This window comes from Artemia franciscana, chromosome 11 (genome assembly GCF_032884065.1).
Source record: "Artemia franciscana chromosome 11, ASM3288406v1, whole genome shotgun sequence".
In the NCBI taxonomy this organism is placed as follows: Eukaryota; Metazoa; Arthropoda; class Branchiopoda; order Anostraca; family Artemiidae; genus Artemia; species Artemia franciscana.
Window position 1 is genome coordinate 39369413 of NC_088873.1, and position 27687 is coordinate 39397099.

Below are 27687 nucleotides of genomic sequence, written 5' to 3' on the forward strand. Positions count from 1 at the left end.
CGTGTAACCACGTTGAACCATGAAAATGAATAAGTAAAAGCAGCTAGTTAAAATTACAATGCTTTAGGTCCGTCAAAAATTGATGAAACTATCATATATCTGTTGATTCTCAAGACAGCTACAAAATCAGAGGAGAGCCACAACTTCTGTGGCTCTGGTGTCAAATGTTTTAGCTTTTTTTGTGCTAACTTCTCACCCACGTTTTACTTTTTTTAATTTCGCACCCCCTGCTACCGAAACTTGCATAACAAAAGTATGGAGGTCTATTTCATTTAAAACTGAGTTCCCAATTTTCCTTATTTTTTAAATATGTATATAACAAATTTTAACAATCGGACTTCTTTTATTATTGTATTAGGTACTTTCAGCTAATTTGGCATGCCAGAACAAAGAAACATGTTGCAGCCAATTACAATTTTTTTTTATTTTGGATGATATAATAGTTGAAGATATTGAGTGAAACTCAAGTTAACTCATAGAAGAACAATAGAACTAACCAAGAGGCTAGCACCAATCGGCATAGTTTGAAATAACGTCAAATGAAAAAAAGAATCATATTTAGAAGATAAACAAAGAACAATAAGTATATATATATATATAAATAAACAAAATAACAAAAAACAAACTTGCATGGCAGTAAAGCAAGAAAAACGAATCTATACAAAGGGTAACCATCAACCAATATATGCAAACGAAAAAGCATCTACGACCGTCAACCTATCTAGTTCTTATAAAGGAATCAATAAATAACTAAAAACAGAATCATTTCTACTTTATGGGCTTTTTTTAAGTCCAAAAACCTTCAAATACTTGGATAATATCCTACTAGCTGGAGTAGTTGGATGTTATCCAAGTAGTCGGATAACAATTTCGATAACGAAATTGTCGTAAGAGTTTACTGTCCTGCTAAAAAGTGTTACAACTGAAAAACTTCAAGTAGTTGTGTCGCTATGCCCAAGAGATAAAGACTATCTCGCGCTTTTTTTTAAATGTGTTAGAAAGCACCGAGTTTTACTTTAATAATTAGAAACCCTAACGTCCCCTGGCTACAGAGGATAACAAATCAGACCACCCACTAAATGACAAGCCAGCCTCTCGTGACAAATATAAGATTCCACCGACTGAGGAGGTGCATGTTCTAAGAATGAATGACTACAGAGTCCCAGGTGCACCACTACACTGGCAACCATGGGAACCTTGTTGCACACGATCAACTGACTCAGTTGCACTTGTTGCAACTGAGGAGGTGCATGTTCTAAGAATGAATGACTACAGAAACCCCAGGTGCACCACTACACTGGCAACCATGGGAACCTTGTTGCACACGAGCAACTGACTCAGTTGCACTTGTTGCAACTGAGGAGGTGCATGTTCTAAGAATGAATGACTACAGAGCCCCGGGTGCACCACTTAATTGGAAACCATGGGAATCTCGCTGCACACGAGCAACTGACTCAGTTGCGATTGTTGCAACTGAGGAGGTGCATGTTCTAAGAATGGATGACTGCAGAGTCCCAGGTGCACCACTACACTGGAAACCATGGGAACCTTGTTGCACACGATCAACTGACTCAGTTGCACTTGTTGCAACTGAGGAGGTGCATGTTCTAAGAATGGATGACTACAGAAACCCCAGGTGCACCACTACACTGGCAACCATGGGAACCTTGTTGCACACGAGCAACTGACTCAGTTGCACTTGTTGCAACTGAGGAGGTGCATGTTCTAAGAATGGATGACTACAGAAACCCCAGGTGCACCACTACACTGGCAACCATGGGAACCTTGTTGCACACGAGCAACTGACTCAGTTGCGATTGTTGCAACTGAGGAGGTGCATGTTCTAAGAATGGATGACTGCAGAGTCCCAGGTGCACCACTACACTGGAAACCATGGGAATCTCGTTGCACAGGTAGACCGATAAATACCCTCAGATGAATGTACAACAGTGTATTTCAGAGCCTTCACACCCTATTTCATTCCCAATGAAAGGACATCTTCGCAACATAAAATGACAATAATGACCGGCAGCCCATCCTTGAATGGACTAAATGTCTTAGAGAGAAAAACTGCTAAGGTACAGTGTTCACTGGTACCATTTGTGCCACCCAATGGCGGCGCTAAAGATATATCAGCACCTCTAGCTCAAAGAATATATAACGTAATACTATATACCAGATTTAAGTCATATGAAACAGCATATAATAGAATAACTGTTGTCGATATTTATGAAAATACACTCCTAAATAAACGCAATTTCATTTGAGAAAATTCAGGCACGCACTCAGAGGGGAAGTAGAGGTGTTTATCATTTTTGATTAGCATAAATGATTTGGCTCTTTATGTTTCCAAGCGGATTTTTTACTACTGAAGGTTTTAGCAAAGGCTACTTCGGACCTAAAGTAAGGTCCGAACTTACATCAGACCAGAACCTGACACAAGTTTACGTATTATCTATCAACATACAACGAAATTATCTAGCTACTGAACAATTATATCAGAGGGGGATATATTATAGCTTTTTTTCGGTTTCCGAAAAAATTCAATTTTTTAAAATATATCAAAGTTTTGTGCAGTTTGTACACATTTGGTCTTACGAAAAAGTAAATTTCCGGCTTCCCCCCCCCCCGTGAAATCTGAGATCATCCAAGGATCAATGCATTAGTCTTTGATTTTTTTTCTTTAAGCTTTGCGATATCATCACCTAATTGATTATATATTACAAATATTGGCAATTAAGTAATTACCAGCCGTATGGGTTAGTAGACCAGACAATAATCAAAAATTAACCAGAGACACAACTGCTTCGTAAAACAAGAGAAAAACAAACAAACAATGAATATAAATTTAGCTATGATCTAAATCCAATAATAGCTTATTTCTTAGAAAACATCACGCAAGCCAAACCATTAAAATAGAGATCTGATTTCGTTGACGGCCAAGATGTTAAACTATAAACAAGTCACAGCTTTAATTTACTGAATAAATACTGGTTCATTTTTCTTTTTTCTTCCTGCTCTTCCAAGACGTATTATACCACTTAACAATTGAACTACCACTTCTCTAAATGTTAATTTGTGCGTTTTTCCATAATAGTTAACGTATATACCAATAAGCACTAAAATTCCAGACCATAAATACCTGAAAAAAAATTGAATACAAAAATCTTAAAATCAAATTCAAATTTAATATAAATTAATCAAGATTCATTTGCAAAATATTTTAGCAGCACCAGGAGCCAGTGTACTTAAAATCAAATTCAAATTAAATATAAATTAATCAAGATCCATTTGCAAAATATTTTAGCAGCACCAGGAACCAGTGTACTTAAAATCAAATTCAAATTAAATATAAATTAATCAAGATCCATTTGCAAAACATTTTAGCAGCACCAGGGGCTAGTGTACTTAAAATCAAATTCAAATTAAATATAAATTAATCAAGATCTATTTGCAAAATATTTTAGCAGCACCAAGAACCAGTGTACTTCAGAACCCGGTCTTAGCTGAAACTAGCGCATCAGATTTTACGCACAGTTTCACTTTTGGCATCAGTAGATGACGCAGTTTTCTTTGGTAAGTCCAAAAACCTTTGGCATAACAATTCTGTGAAAAACGTTCTGAATAGAACGCTGGAAGTCCATTTGCAATGACATTTCATAAAAAACCAATTTAGTCAACTCTCAAAAATAATGTTAGTTGATGCTGTCACAGAGATTGTAAATAGCTAATTTAGCAAAAACTTGTAGGATTGAATTTGACTTTTCTGACACCAAACAAATTTGGCGGCCAATATTGCCTTAGATTTGTACATTATAGTTTTAATTATCGTTGATTTCCTTAATTTTAGGTCTACATACAAAAATATTCCCATATTCAAGGTTGTTGTTGTTGGGAAGCGCCAGAAGAATTGGGTAACAACCCAACAAAGTTAGATTTTATCAACTTAACAAATTAATTGACCAATCAACTAAAATGGCGTCTAAAATGCTATATATTGGCTAAAATTAGGATCTAAAATGCTCTAATAAATATTTTTTTTGTCAGAAAAGACACAACCGATGCTAATTTCAGACGCGTAGGTTTTTGAAAAATTATTTTAAGGGCTTTATTGCTATTTTCAACATAGAAATTTCTAAAGAAATCCTATGATTTTTTTTTCTAGGGCAAAACGCAATAAAAACTTTTATATTTTTCCTAACAACTATATACCCCAAAAAGCATTTTTCCAAAATCCCAAAGCCTGTTAATGATGGAAAACAAGGAATGTCTTCCTGTATAACTTTTTGTTATACAACCAAATTGTGCAAATTGTGCAACCAAATTGTACGGAAGTCATAAAAGAGCGGGAACAGGCACTATTGTTGAAAAGAAAAATGACTAACCCCATCTTGCATTAGGCCGCTTTGTTCGACTAAAAATTGCTTCATGCTTATCTTTTCAGGTACTTTGAGGTGTGAGAAGGGTAGAAGAAAGCAGATATATGTCCTCAGTAGGCCTACCAGCTAAAAAGTGTTATTTTGTGAGTTTACTGTCCAGCTTAAAAGTGTTATAGTGAAAAACGTAAACTAGTTGTGTCGCTATGCCCAGGAGAAAAAGACTATCTCGCGCTTTTCTTTAACATGTGTGAGGAGGATAGAAGAAAGCAGACATATGTCCTCAGTAGGCCTACCAGCTTCAAGTGAACTAGCCTAAATAGGCTGCCAAGATTTTCCCAAACTAAACTATGCCTACTTAGTTGAGACCAGATTTTGACTTTCAGTAGTTCCCGATAATAAGATCGGGAACTACTTAAAGTAGTGCTGATTAGCTATCACCAGCACAGAAATTTTTACTTTAATACAATTGTATTGTAGAACAATAATACGAAATATCCGATTTTCATTAATTTTTTTTTTCCTTTTCTTAGTAAAGCAGCCAGACGACATTATGTAAGAGGCAATAGCAATTTTTAATGCTAATCTTCTCATATTAATGTGGTAAAGATCCCATTCTTTTAAATTTTCTATTCTCTTTGGATGATACTTGCGAGGTATTGGCGTTTATCCAAATTTTGAAATTAACAAAGACTAAGACTGGTCATGACTCTGGCCAAAGCTACAGATTTTGAAGATTCTAGCCAATCAAAACATCCACGACAATTCTCTGATTGATCAGCCTTAACTTGGTTGAAATCTATCAAATTTACGTTCAAATGTAATTAATTCCAGAAGCTAGTTAAATCTGTATACTGAATAGGTTTGAATTAAGCTGGACGCATTAGCTGTATCTCAATATTAATAAAATTTCATCGCAAATTCTCAAAAACAACGCAAGCTTGATATGTGAAAGCTCAAAATGAAGTGTCTTTATCAAAACCAAAAATATTTTCCAAAAAATGATCAAATTTTCTTTTTTCAATGTTTTTTTTTTAATACTTAGTATTTTGTCTTCTCGATACAGTCTTGTTTAAAGAAGTAGATGATAGAACTTTTTTTTTTTTTTTTTTTTTTTTTTTACCAAAAACAGAAATATCTAAAACAGATGTGACGTTATAAAATAACTCAGTACAAAAAGATAGTTTTATCAAAATAGATAGCACTGTGCGTTTAAACTTGATAATGAAAGCTTGTTACTTGTTACTGTATTCGTATATATATATATATATATCCCTTGGGATATATGCGGAGGTCAAGGAGAACTGGGGCGAAGAAATTCACAAAAAAATGGGATTGTCTCCGGAAGATTTGAAACGGGTAGTGAATGTAAGGGGGAATTTTATGACTCTTGGAGAACGTAGGAAACATTTAGGGAGAAATAGATTGAGGGATGGTCCTTACAGTTGCCCTATGTGTGGAGAGATGGATGAGTCTTTGCATCATTTTTTAGAGGATTGTAGGGAGTTATGGGATTTACGGATGGAATTATTTGGTAGGGAGGTCGGGGAGAGAGATTGGATTTTGGGAATTTTGAGAAGTAGGTGTTACTTAAGTATAAATAATATTGGAAAGTTTGTCGGGATAGGTATGAGGTATCATGATGATTTTCTTACATAATTAGTTTTAGTGTCTTTTCAGTCTATATTTTGTTGCTGTATTTTTTCGCTTGTATATATAAGTACCTTTTATAAAGGATAGGTCAACTTTAACAGTGGAACTTTACATGAGCCTTAAATCATGATCTATATCAAGGGAAACAGGAGAAGACCTATACGGTGTCTAGTAGGGCAAGTTGCGAGTAATAAGTGAGAATATTGAAGAGATAACGGTAAGAACAACAATAAATAAAACAAACACATTCCATCCCATACAAGAGCATAAACAGGCAGCAACACAGAGAGGAGCATTCCTTCGAATCTGTACATCACCCCCAAAAAAGGAGATTTCTTAAAGTGTCCCTATAATTTCTTTTTTTTTGTAGACTTTGGCTCTTTCCGCATATTATTTTTTCTGAGCTTACTAATCCCCCCCCCAAAAAAAAATCTTATATAAGTTCCAACCAGAAAAATGACTACCTGTTTGTTATTCGCATTGACAAAGCCTTTCCTATTCACTTCATAAGGAATATCTTGGGTTTAGGGAAAGCATTAGGTATAGGAATACGAAAAACCTTGGGTATACGAAAAACCTTGAGTTTAGGAAATGACGTGGGTACACAGAATGTCTTGGCTATAAGGACCGCCTAGGAAATAGGGAAAGCTGGAAGACCTTAGACATAGGGAGTGCCTTCAGTACAGAAAAGTCTTTGGGTATTGGGAAAGCCAATGCATTCTTAAAATAACTACATTTTGATTAGGATATTCATATAAGGAAATTACTTACTGTATTGTAAAAGGTTTCTCAAAGAAGAAGAAAGATAAACCAATCGTCAAAGCTTTTCGGAATGTCGTCACTGTCACAGCCGTAAATACATCACACGTTCGTACTAAAGTCAGAACCACATTGACACCACAATATCCAGCCAATGAGAATAGAAACCCATATCCATATGTTTCAGTAGGATACTATAAATAATAATAAAAAAATTAAGGGCATGATAAGGATCTACTGAGTGGCCAGCACCATCACCAGACCCAATAGCATGGGAAAATTCATGGGATGCATTCGAAGATGAGACTTAAAAGCTGAAAACAATTCCACAGTTAACAAATGCAATTTCAAATAAATTTAATGTAATTACCATAAAAAATTACCAATTTTCCATTATGCCAAGGGTCATTTTCAGGCATTCTAGGCCGTTTCAGTGGCGACAACAGGGCTGGGAGGAGTGCCTCAAATTCTAGGTTTTGAAAAATACCATTTCTTTGGATATTTTCATTGAAAACGCCCTTTTTTGGTATTTTCACTAATAAAAACGTCGAATTTTCTCTCCCCCCTTAGATCTAGAAAAATAAATTCGGCCCCTCTTTGAATTTTCGTGAACTGGCACCACTTGGCCGTTTTCATCTATTACAAAGCTGAAATACACCTGTTTTCACTTTTCGAGGGGTGAAGGACAAAATCTGAAGGCCCCTTTGAGTATAGCTTTGAAGAGATATTTTGTAGGTAGTTAATTTCCATTAAATATCAACTGCATGCATATAATTATCACACAAGAACAAATTAAACAAAATTTATTAGTAATTTGATTTGAATACAAAACAATTTTTTTTTCTTCAAAAAAGTGATCTTAGCGAAACAGTTTAAATTTATACTTAAAAATTCCGTGGATTATAATTTTGTTTTTAAAAACTACCAAGTAAAACACTTCGAATGGATTCGGATTTCATTTATTTTAAGTAGCCTACTTTGAGTGGAAGGTTTTACTATTTAGAGGGAAGGTTTCGGCTCCTTAGCGGACAAGCTTAGCATCTATACGTTTTTCGAATTTAGTTTTTAAAACTGTTCTTATCTTTTTTAATTACTATTTCGATCTCTCTCTTTTTTACTTTAAGTGCAATTGGAATTACATTAATATTGTACATTCAAATTGCAATTTCATGGAAAAAATATGGTTGTTGAATCTTTAATTATTGAAAATTTATTAGTTTAATCACTGAATTAAACCAATTAAAGCAAACTTCAATAGCGTATTCTAGTTATGTAGGCCTAATTTAACCAAAATTAAGCCACGCTATTAGGCTCAGCTTTTTCCTGTTAAGAATTTGTATGTTCGATTCACATTCTTTTTTATATCTTTTTTATTTTTTACAAATCATTCGCCTGTCAGAACCGTACACGTCGTTGGTAAAAAAAAAAGGTAAAGGATACGGCAATAGACACTTAAGGTCCGAACCGGCGGTGCTAATCTCCGTATCAAGGCCTTTCAGCCAGGAAGTGCAATAGGGGGATAAGGGCCAGCCATCCTGTGCTTTTTGCACACCCTTCCTGTTTACCTTCCCCAGATTTCTCTAGGTACCCATTTAGAGCTGGGTCGACTCTGGCTGAGCTTACATAGCCACACAACTGACCCCCGTCCCAAGCCAGATAATTGGTTACACTACGATTCAAGCCCTCGTCCTCTCAGACAAAGAACCTTAAACGAACCCCGGACGCAAGAACCTTAAAATTAATCTGTTGCGTATTTATCCACTAGGTACAGCACCAGCGTTCGTGGCACTATTAGTTTTCTTTATTCCTATTAGGCCTATGCTAAAGCACCTCGATGGTATAGCTATATAGCTGTCTTTTTTTAGGTATTGGAATGTAATACTTTTATCGGAAACATTCAAGAGAAAGTCACGCCAAAATTTAAACAACAGGACACGCCCTTTCAATTGGAGCATGACTACACGCAATATGTACATATAGATATTTACATGTTTATGGCACGTATAAGATATATATAGTGTTTACATTGATGATTTAGTTTTGCTAGAGTGAAGGGTAATTCATATTTATATTCGTGAGTTTTATATTCGTAAAAATCTATATTATATACGATCCTCTATTGCGGTATGAATCTTACGACGAATACATCGTCGTAAAAATTTAAGGTACTTGTTAATTATACGGGACATACTCAAGAAGTGGAGTTGGGTTAACCCTAATGAAAAATTCCAGAATCTGATGATAATATAATATTTTAGAAACAAAATTATGGAAACTACGACAAAGAATTACGGAAAGCAGGTCGTACAGAACGCATTATATTAAATACCTAACCTAACCCCAAACCAACTCTGTACATTAAATATTTAATAAAAACATACCTACATCGTAGTTTTTCTCACTCAAAATAAGCAAATTATAATCGATTGCATGGAAGCAAACCAGTTTTTGTCAGATCTAACAGAGAGTAATTCTTAAGTGTGTTTCATTTGATTAAAAGGTACCAAATCTAAATCATGTTTGAAAAAACCTATTGCTAAAAAAAAACAGAACATTGTTATATGTTTATGGCAATATCCTGTATCTTTTTAAAAGGTTTTAGAAATGCTCCGTAGAGCGTAAATGCTAATGGGCTATATATCGTCCAAGGCCTGTATACTGTTCCTCGACTAATATAGAGAAATATAAATATACTATCAATAATTATGGACTTTGTATTCAGACAGATAAATCTGAGAGCTTTGGCTCATAGTTATTTATGCCCTGGAAAACATGACAATTTATTTGTCTTTATCTCAAATAAATTTTTATTTGATATCAAATATTTTTATCTAACTTCAATTTCATTATCTGACCTGGTTTGATTGTCGTTCTTTCTTCGGTTATTTATTGTATATAGAGGTTTTTGGCAGTTTCTGTTATCTGAATTTAACCTTTAAACTTGTTTATAGATGCGATTTATTCGTTTCTAACTTAAGTGTTTATATTGTTGACATTCACTTTGACCTTATTATTCGATGAGAACCACAAATTGGACATTTGTAGTTTGTGATAAGTGTTGTGAAGTGAAACCGTATGCTGCAACGTCAAAAACAAAAAAACCGCATCAGATACTAGAACCCAAAGAGTATTGGCAACTCATAAGAGTGGAAACTGGCGCTAGTGTTAAAAAAATCACCAACGCCAACTAGCATCTGACGAAATTTGGCATTTTTCTAAGCCTAATTAATTAGCCATGATTTGCCCTCATCAAACCTTGGCTTGGTAAATATTAGGCCTAGTAATATGTACTACGCCTAATTATATTAACAAGGCAATTAGGCATAACCCTTTGTCATCACAGAAAAATAGGCTAGGCCTTATATATGTCTTTTAAACGTTAGGTTAGCCTACCCTAAACTGCCAAATATTTGATTTTTAAGACTTACACAGAGACTTCACGTTTAAGTGATATAAATATACAGATTAGACCCAAAGAGCATGGGAAACTATGAGTGTTCAATACTATTTGGTTAGGCCTTAACCAATTATCCAGTTCGACTTAAATTTTTTCTACTTATTCAAAGACATTTTAATGATTTCACCAGCCACTACGCTGTGTCTGACGCTAGTAGTTTTCAACTCCTTTCTTTCCATGTTAAATTGCCGAAGTTTCCACTCTTATAATTTCCCATGCTCCTTGCTAGAACCTTTTATTGGCTAACCAACTTAAGTAACTACAAAGAGTACATTTCTGCCTGATGTACTTTTTTCTATGCAAATTTTTCATGGCAGATATCTGTGCCACTTACAGATATCTTCTTTTTGAAAAATTGTTTTCAAAGTTTTAGGACTCAGAGGCTGCGAAGTAGGGTGTATCAAACATGCAGAAAAGTCTCTTCAAAAAATGCATATTTTTCTGTACAAAAGGTGCATTTGATGCAACGTGACACCCTATAATCTAAAAAAAAATTAAAAAAAAATTTTAAAAAAAATTTCTACAAAATTTAATCAAAGTAATTCTTAAGAAATTAGCCATTTTTCTGAAACAATCGACTTCTAATATACAAAAATCTAATATATATTAACAGTAGCCGTCCTCAGCGAAAAAGAAACCAAATGAAACTATAAAAAACAACTTGGAATAATGCAATAACTTGTTGAACTCTTTTTTAATTGCAACATATTTCATTTTCGGATACTTGTATGATCAACCCCCAATCGCTCATTGAATATTCAATGACGCATTATAGAATAGTTTTATTCGTTAGTTTCTTTCAGCTTAACGTGAGAAAAGACACAGAGAAGTGACAGAATAAATGGAAAATATATAATTTGGGATATATATTTGCACATTAGGGGGTGGGGAGGGGTAAATTATTTGGACAGTTTGAACTTAGAAAACAATTCTTACTACATAATATGCATAATAATTGTGCAGAGCACATTTCACATGCAGATCCGCTATACTTTACCCCCCCCCCCCAATATGCAAATACATAGCTCCAATTTGTTTCTAAAGTATTATATTTTATCTTACTTTGGTATATTTCGTTATGATTGAGTATTAGAGAAACATATTCGAAGAACATTAGTTAGGGGTTATATCATACAAGTACCCATTTTCCATAGGGATTTAGCCAAAAATGTTCTTGTTGGTTGGGCCTGAAAATCCCCCCCCCCATATATTTACACATTGTGGATGTTAAAAAAACCTGCGAATACCTTGGAGCATATATGAATAGCGGGTAGCAATTGTCCAGTAATTACAAGCGCAGCACCAATGTATAATACACCAATTGAATATGAATACAAAACAATCTCACTGTTTATAGCTTGATAACGCTTCATAAATTTCTCTTGAATATTTCCCATTAAAGCATCACATAACAAAGCCAGGGATATCATTGCAATACCTAGAAAATAGAGCTATAGTACTATACCAAACAGTGTGATAAACTGATAAGGGACAAAACTCCGGTAATTTAGTAATAAATCAATAGGGATAATAGGGCTTAACAGAATATATATAATTTATTATACCATAACACACACACATATAATATATATATATATATATATATATATATATATATATATATATATATATATATATATATATATATATATATATATATATATATATATATATATATATATATATATATATGTTTATATACATATATATTTATGTATATCACATACTATACTATAAAATAATAATAAAAATAAAATTAATATGAGATATTAAAAAATTATTATTTATATCATAAGCATTAAGTAAAGATCTAAGTGGGTTCTAGGCATTTTTTTTTCTCTCAGGTCAATTCGCATGGAAGGAGTTGTCGTAGGAACTTCGCGGGGGGCTCATTCGATCGGAGATCGAAAGTTCTGGCGCTAGAGTCAAAAGTCAAAAGTGAGTCAAAAGAGTCAAAAAGTTAAAAGTGAAGAGTCAAAAGTGATTGGAGCAAAGTCACTTTTGATTGTGCTACAAAACCTAAAAAAGAAATATAATTCTATACCAAAGATTGTGAAACTGATAAAAGTAAAAAATCAAGCAATTTAGTTTTGGATTAATAGAAGTTAAGCGATTTACAAGGGGAAAAAGCGGGATAAACGCAAGCGCTCGGGAATTCGTTTTTACATGGAGCCAATGTTACCGTGGGGGAGAAGTGATTCTAGATAACCCAAAAATAGGCATATTATGTTGAAAATACAATAGAAAAAAAACAATGAAGAAAATAGTAAAATATCAAGACTCCAAGTGGATACAAGCCCGACACTCCCCAAGAATAGGAGCCTAAGGTAATGATTAAAAACAAAGGGCTAACTTAGAAATTGAGAACTTCTAGCGCCACTTATAGTGCAGTAAAATCATACAAAAAATACCATTTATCGATACAGTTGCCGTTACCATTTAGACAAAGGTTCAAAGTTATTTTGATCCAACCAGCAATTTTTTGAAAGTACATAGTTTCTCTTTAGTATAGAACACTTTGGGCTAGACAGAATTCAGACGAAAGGTTAGTTGGAAGAAAAGGCACACACAAACACACTGTACCCTTTTGCCAGAAGTGATTCTTTTTATCATTGGCGCAATGTGAAGCAAACAAAAAAGTAAATAAAACTTTTATTTAGGTTTTAACAGTTTCTTTATTATTGATTTCACTGGGCAATAAGAGAGGTGCTGGTTACTGACCATACTAATTGCTCAAAATCACACAAAAAATACCTAATTAGGCATAATATGAAGCATCAATTGCCCTCTCTCAAAGTACAAGTTTGAAAAAGATCTATCATGAGTTTATTAATTTCAAATTACTAAAAACGAAGCTTACATTGTAATAGAATGCTTCTAGGAAGAAAAAAAAGAATTCAAATTAAAAAAAAAGAGTTGGTCATATCAAAGACTACTAAGAAAGATGTTATAAAGAAGGAACATTTTCATGCAATTATTATACTCAAATGAAATAATGCCAAATTAGAACAATAATTTTTACTGACACTTTTACTGAGACTGGCTAATGAATCATTACAAGAGTTCGGAATACCAAAATCATCCTGGATTTCAATTACTTTGAGTTGCCAATTACAATTCACAGTAAAACTGTTAACCAAAAATTAAAAAAACAAACTGTATTACAAATACCGCATAACATATATACCGTGTTACCGCAACAAATATACCGTATAATTGAATAAAAATACCATATAACAAACTTAAATAGAAGAAAATAAAAATGATAAATACATTAATAAATTAGAAAATTTTCAAAGTAGAAGTAAAACCTACAAAATACCTGTCTGAATGACCATATTTCATACAGAACAGCTGTAAAAAAAAATCTGGTTCACTGCTTTCCAGTGGAATAATGAGAGAAAGGTTGAAATGGTTAGGACACTTTTTGCAGATTCGGGATAACAGGTTGCCAAAGAAGGTCCTTTTCGGCCATCCATTTAGGACCAAACGAAAAGCAGGTCGGCCCAAACAGGGTGGAAGAGGTCGTAAGGAAGAATCTTAAAAAAATGGAACTACTTAGTAGGGTTTAAAGAGGGAAGCTATGAATAAATTGGGGCAGACGAAAATGCGTAGCGGTATTGGACTCAGGCAGCCTTGTGCTGCAGCAAGTCGTTAGTAGTAATAGTAGCAGTAGTAGAAGAAAAATTACAAAGAAAATATTGAAAGATCGTAGACAGATGGAGTTGAGAGAGGGACAATTCAGATCCATGCCCTTGCATCGGTGATTCTCAAAATGTTCACGAATTTCATAGCAATTCTTCCAATTTTCACACGATTCGCATATATTTGAAGTTTCTTTTTTAAGTTGTGCCCCTGTCCCAAAATAAATGCCTGGTTACGCCATAGCTGCTTCATGTCCTAAAAAACATGTACTTGAATGACACGGAGCATAATGGCCCAATACTTCCTGGAAAAATAGCTGACATTTTTCTAAATTATTCTGCTTGCAACCCGCACGCAGCCCACAGGCTGCGTATTTAATACGCCTGGGCTACAGCCACACTATTTATCTGCCAAGAAAAGAGACCAGATGTCACCACTGGAATAAAAGATGGAAGAGAAAGAAATGATTAAAAAAAAAATAAAGCTTACCAACAGGGTGAAAGCGGGGTGACACCTGCACATCTGCTAAAGTAAACCAAGTGAGACCTAAAGACATCAATATGGCTGCACTGAAATCAAGACAGCCATAGGCTTTCCTTTGAATTACTATTCCACCAATAAGAACTGGTATCAATTTACAACACTTGAATATTACCTAAAAATTTTGAAACAATGGAAATTAAAGAGGTTTATTTAACTATTACACACTAAAAAGGAAAAATCAAAATTATAATTGAATAGAAACTATAAGACAAGGTGACGTATCAATACAGTTAAATCAAGGGCTACTGGAATCAGATTCTCAAAAGCCTTGCTTATGAGATTCGTGTCATAAAATTCTTTTTCAACTCTTAAAATTTTTGTCTAATGTACATATCAACAGTTTTAGATTTGAATATCTTTAGAGGAGCTTTGGCAAGAGACGGACTATAACACGATTACCCTAAAACTGTTATAACAGCAAGAAGGAAGGCCACAAATTCCAAAAAAGTTAAGGGGCCCGATAGAAAACTTTTCAGGGGGAAGAGGATATGAGGCCCCCAAACTTCATGTTGCATGCAAAATTATGTACCTCAAAACCCTCTGCACTAGTTCCAGGAAAGGAAAGGATATTCCTCCTGTAAATAGGTATGTGACAAATACATAAATTTTCCAGTGATGCTGGTTCTAGAGAAGACGATTGACATGTCGTTACGGACATGCCTGCAAAGAAACAAACAGGTAATAGTAAGCTCATATCAAACTGGCTTCCCAAAATCAGTTGCTCAGCCTGGAAAAATATTTCTTTTGACTTATTTTACAAGCTGAAAACGTCTATTTGATGGTTATCTCTTGTACTTTTACGTTCCTCTTAGCCCTTCCTTTCTTCGAGATAATGCACACAAATAACAAAACGAGAAATATGGCTCCAGCAGTTGTATGTATTCCATGGATATTATAACTCACTTCGCGTTGTCAACTGAACCTGCTTGTTTGATATATGCCATTCCGATTTCCAATACTCGACCGCTATAGTAGGACTGTCAAGGTTTTTCAACGGCCGTTTTCATAGGCTATGACATGGTCTTACGAGTGGGTTAAAACTATCACTACTGTTTGATTTTTATTGTTCCTAATTTTTTTAACATTTTCAATAATTTGTTGGTGCTCAAGCATCAATAGAATAATGAAATCTTATAATACAAAAATATAAAGAAAATGATACTAATAATAAAATATAAAAATAATATTATAATAAATGATAGTAGGTATATAAAATAAATGATTATTATAAATAATATGTACAATATGATAACATAAAATGCAATAATAATAAAATAGTTTGATAAAGTCTTCCACAAGAAAGACAAATGATTGCCTAAATTTTTGTATTGACCTCATTTTTGTCAAAAAGGTTTTTTTTTCACAAATTTGGTGTTCCAATCACAAAAAGGATATAGGAAAGAAAATTTAAATGCCAGCTAACTAAGATCCAATTATAGTTTCACTCAAATTGTCATCATAAATTTAGTCGAATTTGCTATTTAAGGGAAAATTTCTAAAGAACAAACCACAAAAACTGAAGAATTTTTCAACGTGTATTTCCTGAGAATTTATATTTCCTGAGAAATATAATATATATATATATATATATATATATATATATATATATATATATATATATATATATATATATATATATATATACATATATATATATATATATATATATATATATATATATATATATATATATATATATATATATATATATATATATATATATATATATATATATATATATATATATATATCTCGCTGTGGCATACCTTTAGCCACACATTTCTTCATTCTTCACTTTCATTTCTAATTCGTTCCACTCCTTGCTGTCTAATGTATGGTAACCGCATATTTCTCCAATCTCCACTTTTGTTTTGACTTATCTTAATTCTTGCTGCCGATTATCTTTGAACCAGATATTTCTTTGTTCTTTGCTTTTGTTTTTGACTCATAGTAATTTTCAGTGAAAAGGATTTTGACAGTATATTTCTTTGTTCTTCATTTTCATTCATCTTTACTTCAGACTTCTTTATTTTGGATTCCCCCCTCTCTTTGGAGGAGGGTTCTTGTGGACCAGCTTAGGGTTCATCTGCTTTTACTTTGCTTGCTGGTTGTGGGTGTTTAGACTGGCGTTCTACAAAACTAAAGGCCTTAGTACAGATGAAAGATTTCAACGAATGCTGGATTCCCACCTTTCTTTGGAGGGGTTTCCAATGGATCAAACTTTAGAGAATATCCTTCTCTAATACAGAGTGTGCTGGTATTTTCATTGGGACAATTAACGCAGAAATATGCTACTAGGGATAGTACAAATCATAGTTTCACAGAATAAAACCTCCTAGGTCTAAGGAACTGGAAATGAGTTTAAATTATGCACACAAGCAGACTATAAAGACTACAAATCTACTCAGGACTATGTGACAAAGGCACAAAAAATGGCTGCAATTCTGTCAAGTCTCAAACAGGCCAGGATTTACCCATAGGCCCACTAGGCCTGGGTTTAGGGGCACACAATGCCAAGGGGAAAAAAAACCAACAAAAACACAGATCAATTTTTTTTTTCTTAGCAAAAACTGAACTGATGTGACTTATCCTCAAAGTGCCAGGTGCAATTTGCTGCTGTACTGCCTACTCACAGAAAAGCAATTTCAAAATAACACAGGAGTTTGACAACTGCTTATACACTGTCAGATGTCTCCCAAGAATGGCTGCTGAGAGTTTGGTATCACCTCTCTCTTGCACTACTTTTGGCTCATTGTTCATCAGTTGCCTTCTGTTCAGGGCTTCCATTATTCCTAAATTTTCGGATATTTCCCCAGAAATCACTTGGGCTTATGGGCACCAAAGACTTAAATCTGGCACTGGTCTCAAAAGCATTTGGAACAAGAGGCGATGTTTTCTAAACATCTTTTGAAATCAATATTGATTCTTCAATATTGGCAATCAAATCCTTCATCTGATATTTCAACATCAAATATTATCCAAAACTGGTTGTAATCCTAAGAAAATTTTCAGTGTGTGCACTTTACAATATCTTTGGAGAATTTAAGCAGACTGCAAGAAAATTTGTCTATTTTAGGTCGATATGTTTTTTTGCTGGAAACATGGTACAGGTGCTGAAAACGCAAAATGGTACACAACTAGAAACACAGTACAAAAGCTGGAAACAGGAACTGGTGCATAGGCTTTCTCATGACTCTTAATAGTTTTCCTATTAAGGAAAAACATGGTACAGGTGCATGGTACAAGTGCTTGTTGCTGGAACTTTGTTGCTGGAAACATGGTACAAGTGCTGGAAACGCAAAATGGTACATAATTAGAAACATGGTACAAAAGCTGGAAACAGGAACTGGTGCATAGGCTTTCTTATGACTCTTAATAATTTTCCTATACTAAAAAGACAGGTATTACATGAAGAGCTAATATATAAGCAAGAACTTACTTGAGTAGGATAATTTAAATAGCCTAGTGATGAGTTGGATAGTGCCATTGTGCCAACTGTTAAAAATGCCAGAACACAATAGATTCTAATTGGTATGCTCCTTGAAGTTTTCCCTTCAATCCTTGTTTCAATAAATGCAAATAGTGAATATAAACAAAACTGATAGAAGGTAAGGTACAATCCATATGGCTTAAAGTCACCAGTAGAGAATATTAACTCCTATAAAAGAAAACAAGTATTAAATAATGCTAATAGAAATTATAACCGATTTTGATCCTGAATCAGGTTTTAAAATCTAAGAACAATAAGAGCAATTCTATCCTGCAAATGTTTCTACAACTATTTACCATAATTATTGCAACCTTTGAAATTTGTAAGCATTTGACTTGACCTTTTAACTGTTTTTGTTGCAACATAATTTACCATGACAAGTGAGCATAGTAAGAGATAGTAACAACTAAAGTATTTACAAAAAAGAAAAGAAATCCCACTGTAGCTTTCAATTTCCAAGCATTGAAAGATTTACACTTGTTTTTGCTTCTAGTTGGTGTTACCACCCCTAGGGATTTTTTGCAAGGCCTAAACAAAAAAACAAAAAAAAATCAGCAGATAAATCACTGGATTATTGAAAAAAACACTAAATTCTAGTGATTTTTTCTCACTGGGTGGCAACTCTGCTTCTAGTCTAGTGAGTTCAACAAAGTTTGCTGTTGAATGAAAATTAAGAAGCTACGAAAAGCATATTAACTTGTGATGTCACTGACAATGGTTCTGCAAATTTTCTAGGAGAAGGATTAAAACAGCCCCAAGGTTAAGCTTTGTTTGTATACTTTCTAGTCATAAAAAAAAACTTGAAGAGATAATTATAAAAAAAAATCAATATTAAAGATTTAATTCTTTATTTCTTGGTATGACAGAGATTCAAAGGGTAATATGTATGGCCAGTCAATAAAAATACATGGAATCACAAAATTACTACCAAAGTGCCTCAATTTACTAACAATTTGCCTCAGACTACCTACAACTGTTTTTGCTATTATTTACCATAATTTTTCCAACCTTTAAAATTTGCAAGCATTTTACTCTACTTTAGAAATATTTTTCAACCTACTTACCAAAGTCGAAAATACCTTACCCTAAAAGGCGAGTACAATAAGTGATAGTAACAACTAATGTATTTGCCAATATTGAAAAACAATTCCACAGTAGATTCCAGATTACAAGTATTGAGGCAATTATGCTTGTTTTTCAATTCAAGTCTGGGGAGTTAAAATCATAATTAAAAGTTACCATAAGCATAGTAATTTTTGATGCTGCTGACCATAGTGCCCAAGATTCTAAAGAAGAAGAATTGAAACCGTCCCATGGTTACGCTTTTGTTTGTATACTTTTTTGTCAAACTTGAAGAGGTAATTATAAGAAATTAATGTTACAGATTTAATTCTTTGTTTCTTTACTATACTACTAATAATAATAATAACTCACTGCAGCATCACGCCGCCTGAGGCCTACACAGCTACGCACAAACCTCCTCCAACCTAATCTATTCAAGGCCTCATTCTTTACAACCTCCCAGGAAGTTCCCATTTCCTTCAAATCTTTATTTATGACATCCTCCCAACCCAGACGAGGATGACCTGTTTTCCGTGTAGCCACAGATGGTTGGCCAAAAAGGACAATCTTTGGCAATCTGTCATTCTTCATCCACAGAATGTGGCCTATCCATCTCAACTTTTCTTTCATTATAGCCCTAGAAAGCGGGATTGAACCACATTTTTCGTGCAACCTACTGTTTGACATACGGTCAGTCAGCCAGGTAGCCAGAACAATCCATAGGAAATTTCTCTGGAAAACATCTAGTAAATTTCCGTCTGCTTTTCAGAGCGCCCATGCTTCAGAGCCATATTTGACCACAGTCATCACTGTAGCTTTCAATATTCTAATCTTGGTTTGCAAACTTATCTTCCTATTCTTCCAAAAAAAATTTTAACTGTGAAAAAAACACCCTGAGCCTTAGCTATTCTACTTTTAACATCTTCACTGCTCCCACCATCTTTACTGATAGTACTACCAAGGTAAGTGAAGCTGCCAACCTGATCAATCTTTTCATTAGCCCACATCACCTTTTTATCTTCACTTATTCCTAGCCTTAGTGACTTAGCCTTCTTAACATTAATTTTCAAGTCTATTCTAGCACCCTGAACTGGCAAAACCTCTATAAATCTGTCCATTTTGCTCACACTTTTATCTAATATGCTGAAATCATCAGCATAATCTAAGTCCAGGAGCGTTTTTCCTCCCCATTTGATTCCGTGGTCTCCAATTGCCTTTCCTGTGCTCCTTCAGATGAAGTCCATCAAAATGATCCATATAAAGGGGGATAGAACACAACCCTGCTTAACTCCTGATTTAATACAAAACCAGTTGCTAACCTCATTTCCAACCTTGACCACAGCAGTATTATTCTCGCACATAGCACAAATCCCTTTAATGTATTTTTCTGGTATGCTATATAAGAATAAGACCTTTGCTAATGCTCTTCTATCAACAGAATCAAAAGCTTGCTCATAATCGATAAAACTGAGGACCAAAGGTGTTTGACAACAAAGGGACTTCTCAATCATTAACCTAAGAGTGAAAACTTGGAGGACACATCCTCAACCGTTTCTAAAACTGAACTGTTCTTCCCTTAAAGCTTTTTCTAAAGCATCTCTCAGTCTAAAAAGTATCATACTGGTAAGTAATTTGCTACCTACAGAGATCAGACTAATGCCTTGATAATTACAACACTCACTCTTGTCACCTTTCTTATACAGGGGTTTAATTAAGGTTTTCTTAAATCATTAGGTACTTCCCCTTTTTCAAAAATCATATTCATTTATTTCCTTATCACTAATTGTTGCCCCATTCTTATCTTTAACTGGCAGTAGTCTGGATTGACTACTCCCTCTCGATTTATTAACATGCCAGTATAATACTTTACTATTATGTCATCTTGCTGTATCTTCCAGATCCTCAGCAATTTCATACATGGCCTCCACTTCACATCTCCTTAGTTCATATTTTAATGCTTTCTCCACTTTCTTTACATTCCTTTTGTTTTCATACAATCTATCACTCACATAATTCTTGTACAAACCCCTTCTACTCTCTATTAAACATAAAGTTTTTCACTAATATTCCTAGTTCCAGTCTTAGCACTCTTCCCTAAGACACTGTCAGCAACTTCACAAATCGTTTTTCTAAAATTATTCAAACCATCTTCCACATTATCAAATTTTAAACTCTCAAGTTTAGTATTCAGCTGTTCCTGGAAGGTTTTTCTCAAATTTTCATCCTGGAGTCTACCAGCATCACAACTTTCCAGGAGGAAGTTACCCTTCCAAAATTTCAGCTTTAAATTAACCTTAGACACTACTAGATGGTGATCTTTACTTTTAACATCAATAACAGCACTCCTATACACCCTAGTATCTTGTATTGATACTGCTAGTCTTTGGTTTACAATAACATACTCAATAAGGTTTGCTGTCTTACCACAACATGAATACCATGTCAACTTATGGGCAAATCTGTGACCAAACACTGTATTGGTTATAACTAGGTTGTTATACCTACAAAATTGCAAAAGTTTATGGCCACTACTGTTTTCTTTTCCTACACCAAATTTACCTAGGCTAGGATACCATCTATCCCTATGTCTACCCACATTGGCATTAAAATCTCCTAGCAAAAACACCATATTTCTACCTGGTACCCTGTCTATTTGCTCCTGTAACTGTAAGTAAAATTCATCTGAGTCACTAGTATCTCCATCAGCTGGTTCAACAGGGGCATATACTACTATAACTGATACCCTGAACTTTTTAGTCATAAAATGAGCAATTAGTATTCTATTATTAATACCTTCCCAGCCTAAAAAGACTTAGCAGCTTCCTTATTTATCATGAGCCCTACTCCCTGTCTATGTACCCCATCCTTCCTGCCTGAGTAAACAAATTCTATGTCACCTAATTTCATACTTCCTACCCATTATTAGGAGTTTCTGAAACTCCTAATAAATCCAGTTCAAACCATTTGAATTCATCAGTCAAAATGTCAATACAATAGTCATTTTTTAATGTTCTAGCATTCCAAGTTCCAATTTTCATGTTCTTTAAATCTTTGAAATTATTTTGACCTCAGGAAAAGCAATGATTCTGGATACCAGTACAGGACAGGGACCAACATATCTTCTCAAATCTACACCAAAGCGCTTAAGCCAGCTTAGAACTGGACAACAAGAAGTCCCTGGGACCTCCAGTGAGTTTGAGGCTTTGTGCAATCCTGGGCCCATCTTGAACACAACATGGTTTTCAGCACTTAGTGATGCTCTTCTATCAACAAGAGTCAAAATCCTGCAAAGACAGTCCCAAGCCTATTACCTCCAACTCATGATATATTCATGCCTATAAATATTATGTTACTACAGGGGGGCAACCCATAGTAGATAAATTAGCTAGGAAGAGGTTTTTCAGCCCAAAAATGCCCATCAAAACAAACCAAGCCCCAGAAAATATCCAATAATCAGAATCCCATGCAAGTGCTGTGTTGTTTACTAGGCTATAATTTCATCAAGGGGTGCCACTCCTCAAGTGGGAAAAGTTGACCACAAGTTTCCCAGTCTTGCAGGCACCCCAAAAGGGTTGAGGCAGCCCTTTATAGAGACCGTTGTCCATAGATCTGGATCTTATGCCCTGTTGCAGTTGTTCTCCTATAGAGGATCCTTCCACAATGGTGTTCTGCATCAACTTGCAATTTAACCCATTACTAGGAGAAGGTTTATAACTAATAGGGCATGTGGACATGCCAGTGGGCCCTGTTGAGTGTACATTTGAGGGGTCTTCTTTCTCCACCTGTATTTATAGCCCCAGGAGAGGATGCCCCAATTTCTATTATCAACCCCCAGGGACAAGGTCCCCCTTGGTCCATGCCTCCTATGGAGGTAATCAGCATATCTGTAGGGCATTTCCATATCTGTTGTCTCTACCAAAACCTAGCATGATTATCTGATAATTAACAAACTAATGCAACTAATAAATAGTTGCAGTAAATTGCAACTTTACTTTCAATTTAGACTGTATAGTAAAGGCCAGTGAATAAAAGTTTGGAATCATAGAATTACCACCAGAGTACCTAAATATTGAGGAATTTACTGGCTTTGACTAATTTTATTTAATGTCTTTCAATTATAATTAATTCAGCTGCTGTCTAAGCACTTTTTTCTTCTAATTTTGTTTATACAGTGCACCAAATGAATTTTCTCATAAAACAGAAATCACTTAAAAATATTGCTTTCAGTAAAGCACCAATGGTGATTTCAGTAAACACAAATTGCAGTATAACAGGGGAACAAGAGGGATGACTTCCCACTTCATATATCTAGTAATTTCAGATCATTCTGAGCTTGAGTTAAATATTAGTGTCATTTTTGGTATAATATAAATTCCATATTGGTTCCAGCAAAAAAAAAAAGAACATACCATTAGATTTTCTATTCAGTTTTCTTTCCAAATATAAAAATCATTGCTATTGCCAAGTCTTATCAATTTGGGGGGGGGATTCTTTTTTGTACAGTATTTCTCATGAACATTTAGTTCATAATACCAAATAGAATCATTAAAAAAAAAAAAAAGAATCACTAAACTTTTGTGTATATTCTACTTTATGGGAATCCTTGGTCCTATTAAGGGGTGGGGGGGATAAAGTGTCAAGAATAGCAGTTATTATTTTATAAAGAGTTTTGGATAGGGAATCAAATTTTACAAGTCTTTTTTGATGTAACACCATTCTTTTCTTTGTGTTTTATTTATTTGAAATAAAAATTTATTTATTCAACATTTCTTTTTTTCTAGGCCTATTGAAGCTCTGTCCTATAAGTAACTTTAACCCTGTAAATAGGCTAATCTTAACCTTAACCAGATTTTCATCCTAACTTAAGATAATGGGGATAGAAGCCATTGGGTCATGTGCAGGATTTCAGCATTTTGATTTTTTTTTTAAGGGGGAGGAGGTGGAAGGATTGGGTCCATATGGATCACTTCCCTGGAAAATTTAAGCATAAATCTGTTTTTTAGGCTGTTCAAAACTTATTTTGGAAAACAATTTTATAATGGATACTAAAGACCAAATGGTAGAAAAGGAAGGATGGCATGGGCAGGGCCAGAGCTTTTCAACAAAGAAAAGTATTATTCAGCAAAGATCAGTGGCAGATCCAGGGGGAATCCCCCCCTGGAAGAGGGGGTGGATTTGTGGTTGGGACCATTTGCTCTGGTTTGGGTTGGGACACAAGTTTTTTTTTTAATCAGTTTTAATAGTTGAGATTTTAGTCACTTTTTGTGGTCTCTGCTAGATTTTACTAATGTTGCATATCACCAAAATGTATTTAATTAAATTTAGATTTATCAAGGGAATCTGTCTGTATTACCACAAAAGCCAATAGGGAGGCAAAAATCTTCATTTTATAATAACAAGGAGGGGAAATTCAAAATCCTAACTTGTCAAAAATTTATTTTCCAATCTTGTAATGACACTGAGTTGAAGAAATTGATATCATTACTTTTTTTGTTGTCTGTTTTGGTTTATGGGTTTGCTTTTTTGCAAAGCAGGGTGGTTTCTTCAACAATGTTGTTTTTTAGGGGGTATGAATGATAGAAAGTAAATTTATGAGAAATACAAAAATTATTAATTTAAGTTTTGGATTTTGGTGAGGAAATGGCAGTCACTTTACTGCCAATTTTCATCTAACTAAGGCTCTGCATTATATGACATATCACCTCCTCTGTTCATCCTAAAACATTAAAACAAAGGTCAAACTCTTTAGAACTTTAATAAAAGTTCAAATAAGTATATAGGCTACTTGAAACTAAGTATATGAGTCAAAATACTCCTTCCATGGTCAGAGTAATCATTTAAAAAAAAAAATTCTAAAAATTGTTCATAAAAGAAGGCAAATAACTATGTGTTTATTTTTGTATCAATGGCATCAATTTTTTTTCAAACATTTACTAATAAAATGTTGATAAAAAGTGGGAATTTATACAACTTGAGTTAACAACAGAAATAGAATGTAAGTAACATATTACTTCAGAATTTCTCACCTTCTCAATATCAACCAATCACAAAATATGGTTATGTTCTTGAATAGGGGTTGCACATATTTGTCCATAAAATTGTCTAAACTGATATATATATACTGCTGGGGGGAAAGAGCATAGAAAAGGATTGAGTAGTCTGCTCCCAATGTGTCTATATTACTTGTGGCACTTGTTTATGACACATGTTTATGTGACATATGTTTGTTGGAATAATATAGGCTAACATAGGCCTAACTAAAATAAGAGTTTTAGAATTTTTTTGAAATTTCAAGAATATAATGGTGTTTCCTTCTGAAAATTGGGATGCCAAACTGATACCAAAATATATTTTAGTGAAATATTTGGTAACATTCTAGTTAATTGACTTCTTGCTATCTCAGAAAGGGTTTAGGTTAGGAATATGAAACTTTCAGGGATGAATCTACAGACTAACATATGTCCTGGGAAGGTAGGCCTATTTTGAAGCAACTACCTTTACTCTTTCTTCCTCTAGAGGGCCCTGACCTTTGATGACCTTTAAAAATATGTGTGTTATAAAAGTGAAACCTTGCAAAATAGATCCTCTGCTTAACTGAAGTACGACAAAATTGTTTTCAGCTTCATAACTTTGCTCAATTCCATTTTATAAGGTTTTCAAGATATGCAAATAGGCATACATTTCCTACATTTTGAAAAAAAACATTGACATGGCTCAAAATTCTACTCAAATAACAGGAATTGCATTTTCAGAACTAAAGGCAGAGAAAAAGCAACTGGTAACTGAAATTTAAGGTAAAATTTTGTTTTGGCAAAATTTCAACAGATATAGACCTGTCATGTAGGCAAATTTCAGGGCCCTCTAGAGGGAGAAGGAGTGGAGGTGGGTACTTTAAAATACCTTCCTGGAATAGACCCATTACTATCAGTATCAGATACTAGACCCATCCCTGAAATTTTCATTTTCCTAGCCTAAACCCTTTCCAAGATAGCAAGAAGTCAATTAACTAGAACTTTACCAAATAGGCCTATTTTTCCAAGTGGATAAACTGGGAGTATTGCTTTAGGCCTAGCCTACTTGACTTCAGATAAGGCTAAGTGAATTAAGTCTAGTCACCTGAAAGTATCCATATATGATGTAGAAAACAAAAACTCCAAATATACAGAAAATGAATTGCTTAGTCTTAGAAAAACGACTGATAGGAAAGCAAAGAATCCTGCTTTCACTTGACCTAATTGGACCATCCCTGATAGTAACAGGTAAAACAGGACCACTCTGAATGTATCTTGGATCTTCCATTAGATAATATGCTAGAGCCAGAAGCTTTGGTTATCAAAGTCAATATAGTATAATGGGTGTTTCTAGTTGCATTGAAAAATTTCAGAGAAGAATTATATAGCTTATCTTCTATTTCGTTCTTAAACCACAGAACAAAAGATGTTCAGCGTTTTCACTTTTCTTTTCAAACAATTTGAAAAACTTGTTGATTTTCGGAGGAAAATCGCTAGATCGGTCTCAGAATTCGGTAGAATTATCAGTAAGAATTCCTCTTATTTTGTATGTGTTCAAGCAATTTATGAATAAAGTACCATATTCTAGGAGTTCAGAAAGTAGCAGGAGCCAAATGTGATTCCGGGAAGAAAGTTGGGATTTTGTTGATCAATTTTATCAAACTTGACAAAGGAAAGCAGCTAGAAGCTTGAAAAAATAATGAAGTGTATTTGACGTGGTAACTGAGCCTAGTACCTTATTTTTCCTCACCTTTTCAAACTCTATACGACAGCCTGCTAAGTTAAGGACGGTGATAGAAAATCAGAACAAATTTCGAACACCAGGCCTTTAACCACTGAGTCTGAGTTAAGTCGATAAACTTTTCTAGCCACCCTCTCTAAACAGATTCACGAATGATAAAGGGAAAACGTGAAGTCTCAGTTTACTAATATTCAAATAACTGAAAAATATATAAAAACTAGCACAACTTTCAAATATATATACTTCATTAACAAAGGAATAAGCCTAAAACAAAGGAATAACAGTGTTCACTTCAGTTATTCATTTCCCACTGTTGTTTAAAACCCTTGAAAGACATTTTAAGACCAATTGACGAAAAGCAATAGTAACGCACTGGAAAAAAATGAGAGAAAGCAAAACAATCATTCGTTTTTTGTTCTGCTATTATGTTTTATTTTTGTATTGTATTGTAAATTAATCAATCAAATAAAATAACTTAAGAAACCTGTAGTTTTGCCATTATGGTAAAAATCGAGGTAGAAAAACGATGAAAATGAAAGGCTTAAACGAAAAGGGAAAACAGCGTCTTGCTTTGAAAATGAACAAGAAAGGTTTTATTGAAAATGAAAATGAACAAAAGGTAAACGATAGCTTCTGGGTTAATGTCGCTTTTGATTTTGTACCTCAAAAACTAAGACTGAAAACAAAACCAAACACACAAGACAGGGGAAAGAGATTTTCTTCAAGCCATCTATTGCTTTTAGTTCTACAGAGCTGCTGCACACAAAGTCTAATTTTGTCATATTTCTTTCATTTTTAGTAACTTTGGACCATTTAAACCTACTAAATCAGAAAAACCTACATAGTGGTACTTCCCATCTTCTTGAGGCTAGCCATCCCTGTTATCAGTTTATAAAGTTGAGTAATTACAAACCTTGAAGGTGTTTAAACGATTAAAAATAGAAAATCAA

General features: G+C 34.1%; 1 protein-coding gene across 1 annotated transcript; it reads right to left on the reverse strand.

Moving 5' to 3' along the window:
• Positions 1 to 2473: 2473 nt before the first annotated feature.
• Positions 2474 to 26413, reverse strand: LOC136033208 (adenosine 3'-phospho 5'-phosphosulfate transporter 2-like). The gene is made up of 6 exons (XM_065713920.1): positions 26102 to 26413; positions 17873 to 18091; positions 14380 to 14545; positions 11493 to 11683; positions 6801 to 6982; positions 2474 to 3142 (listed from the first exon to the last, which is right to left on the reverse strand). The coding sequence occupies exons 1-6, from the start codon at positions 26282 to 26284 to the stop codon at positions 2977 to 2979; spliced, it is 1107 nt and encodes a 368-aa protein (XP_065569992.1). The 5' UTR covers positions 26285 to 26413; the 3' UTR covers positions 2474 to 2976.
• Between the last annotated feature and the right edge of the window lie 1274 nt (positions 26414 to 27687).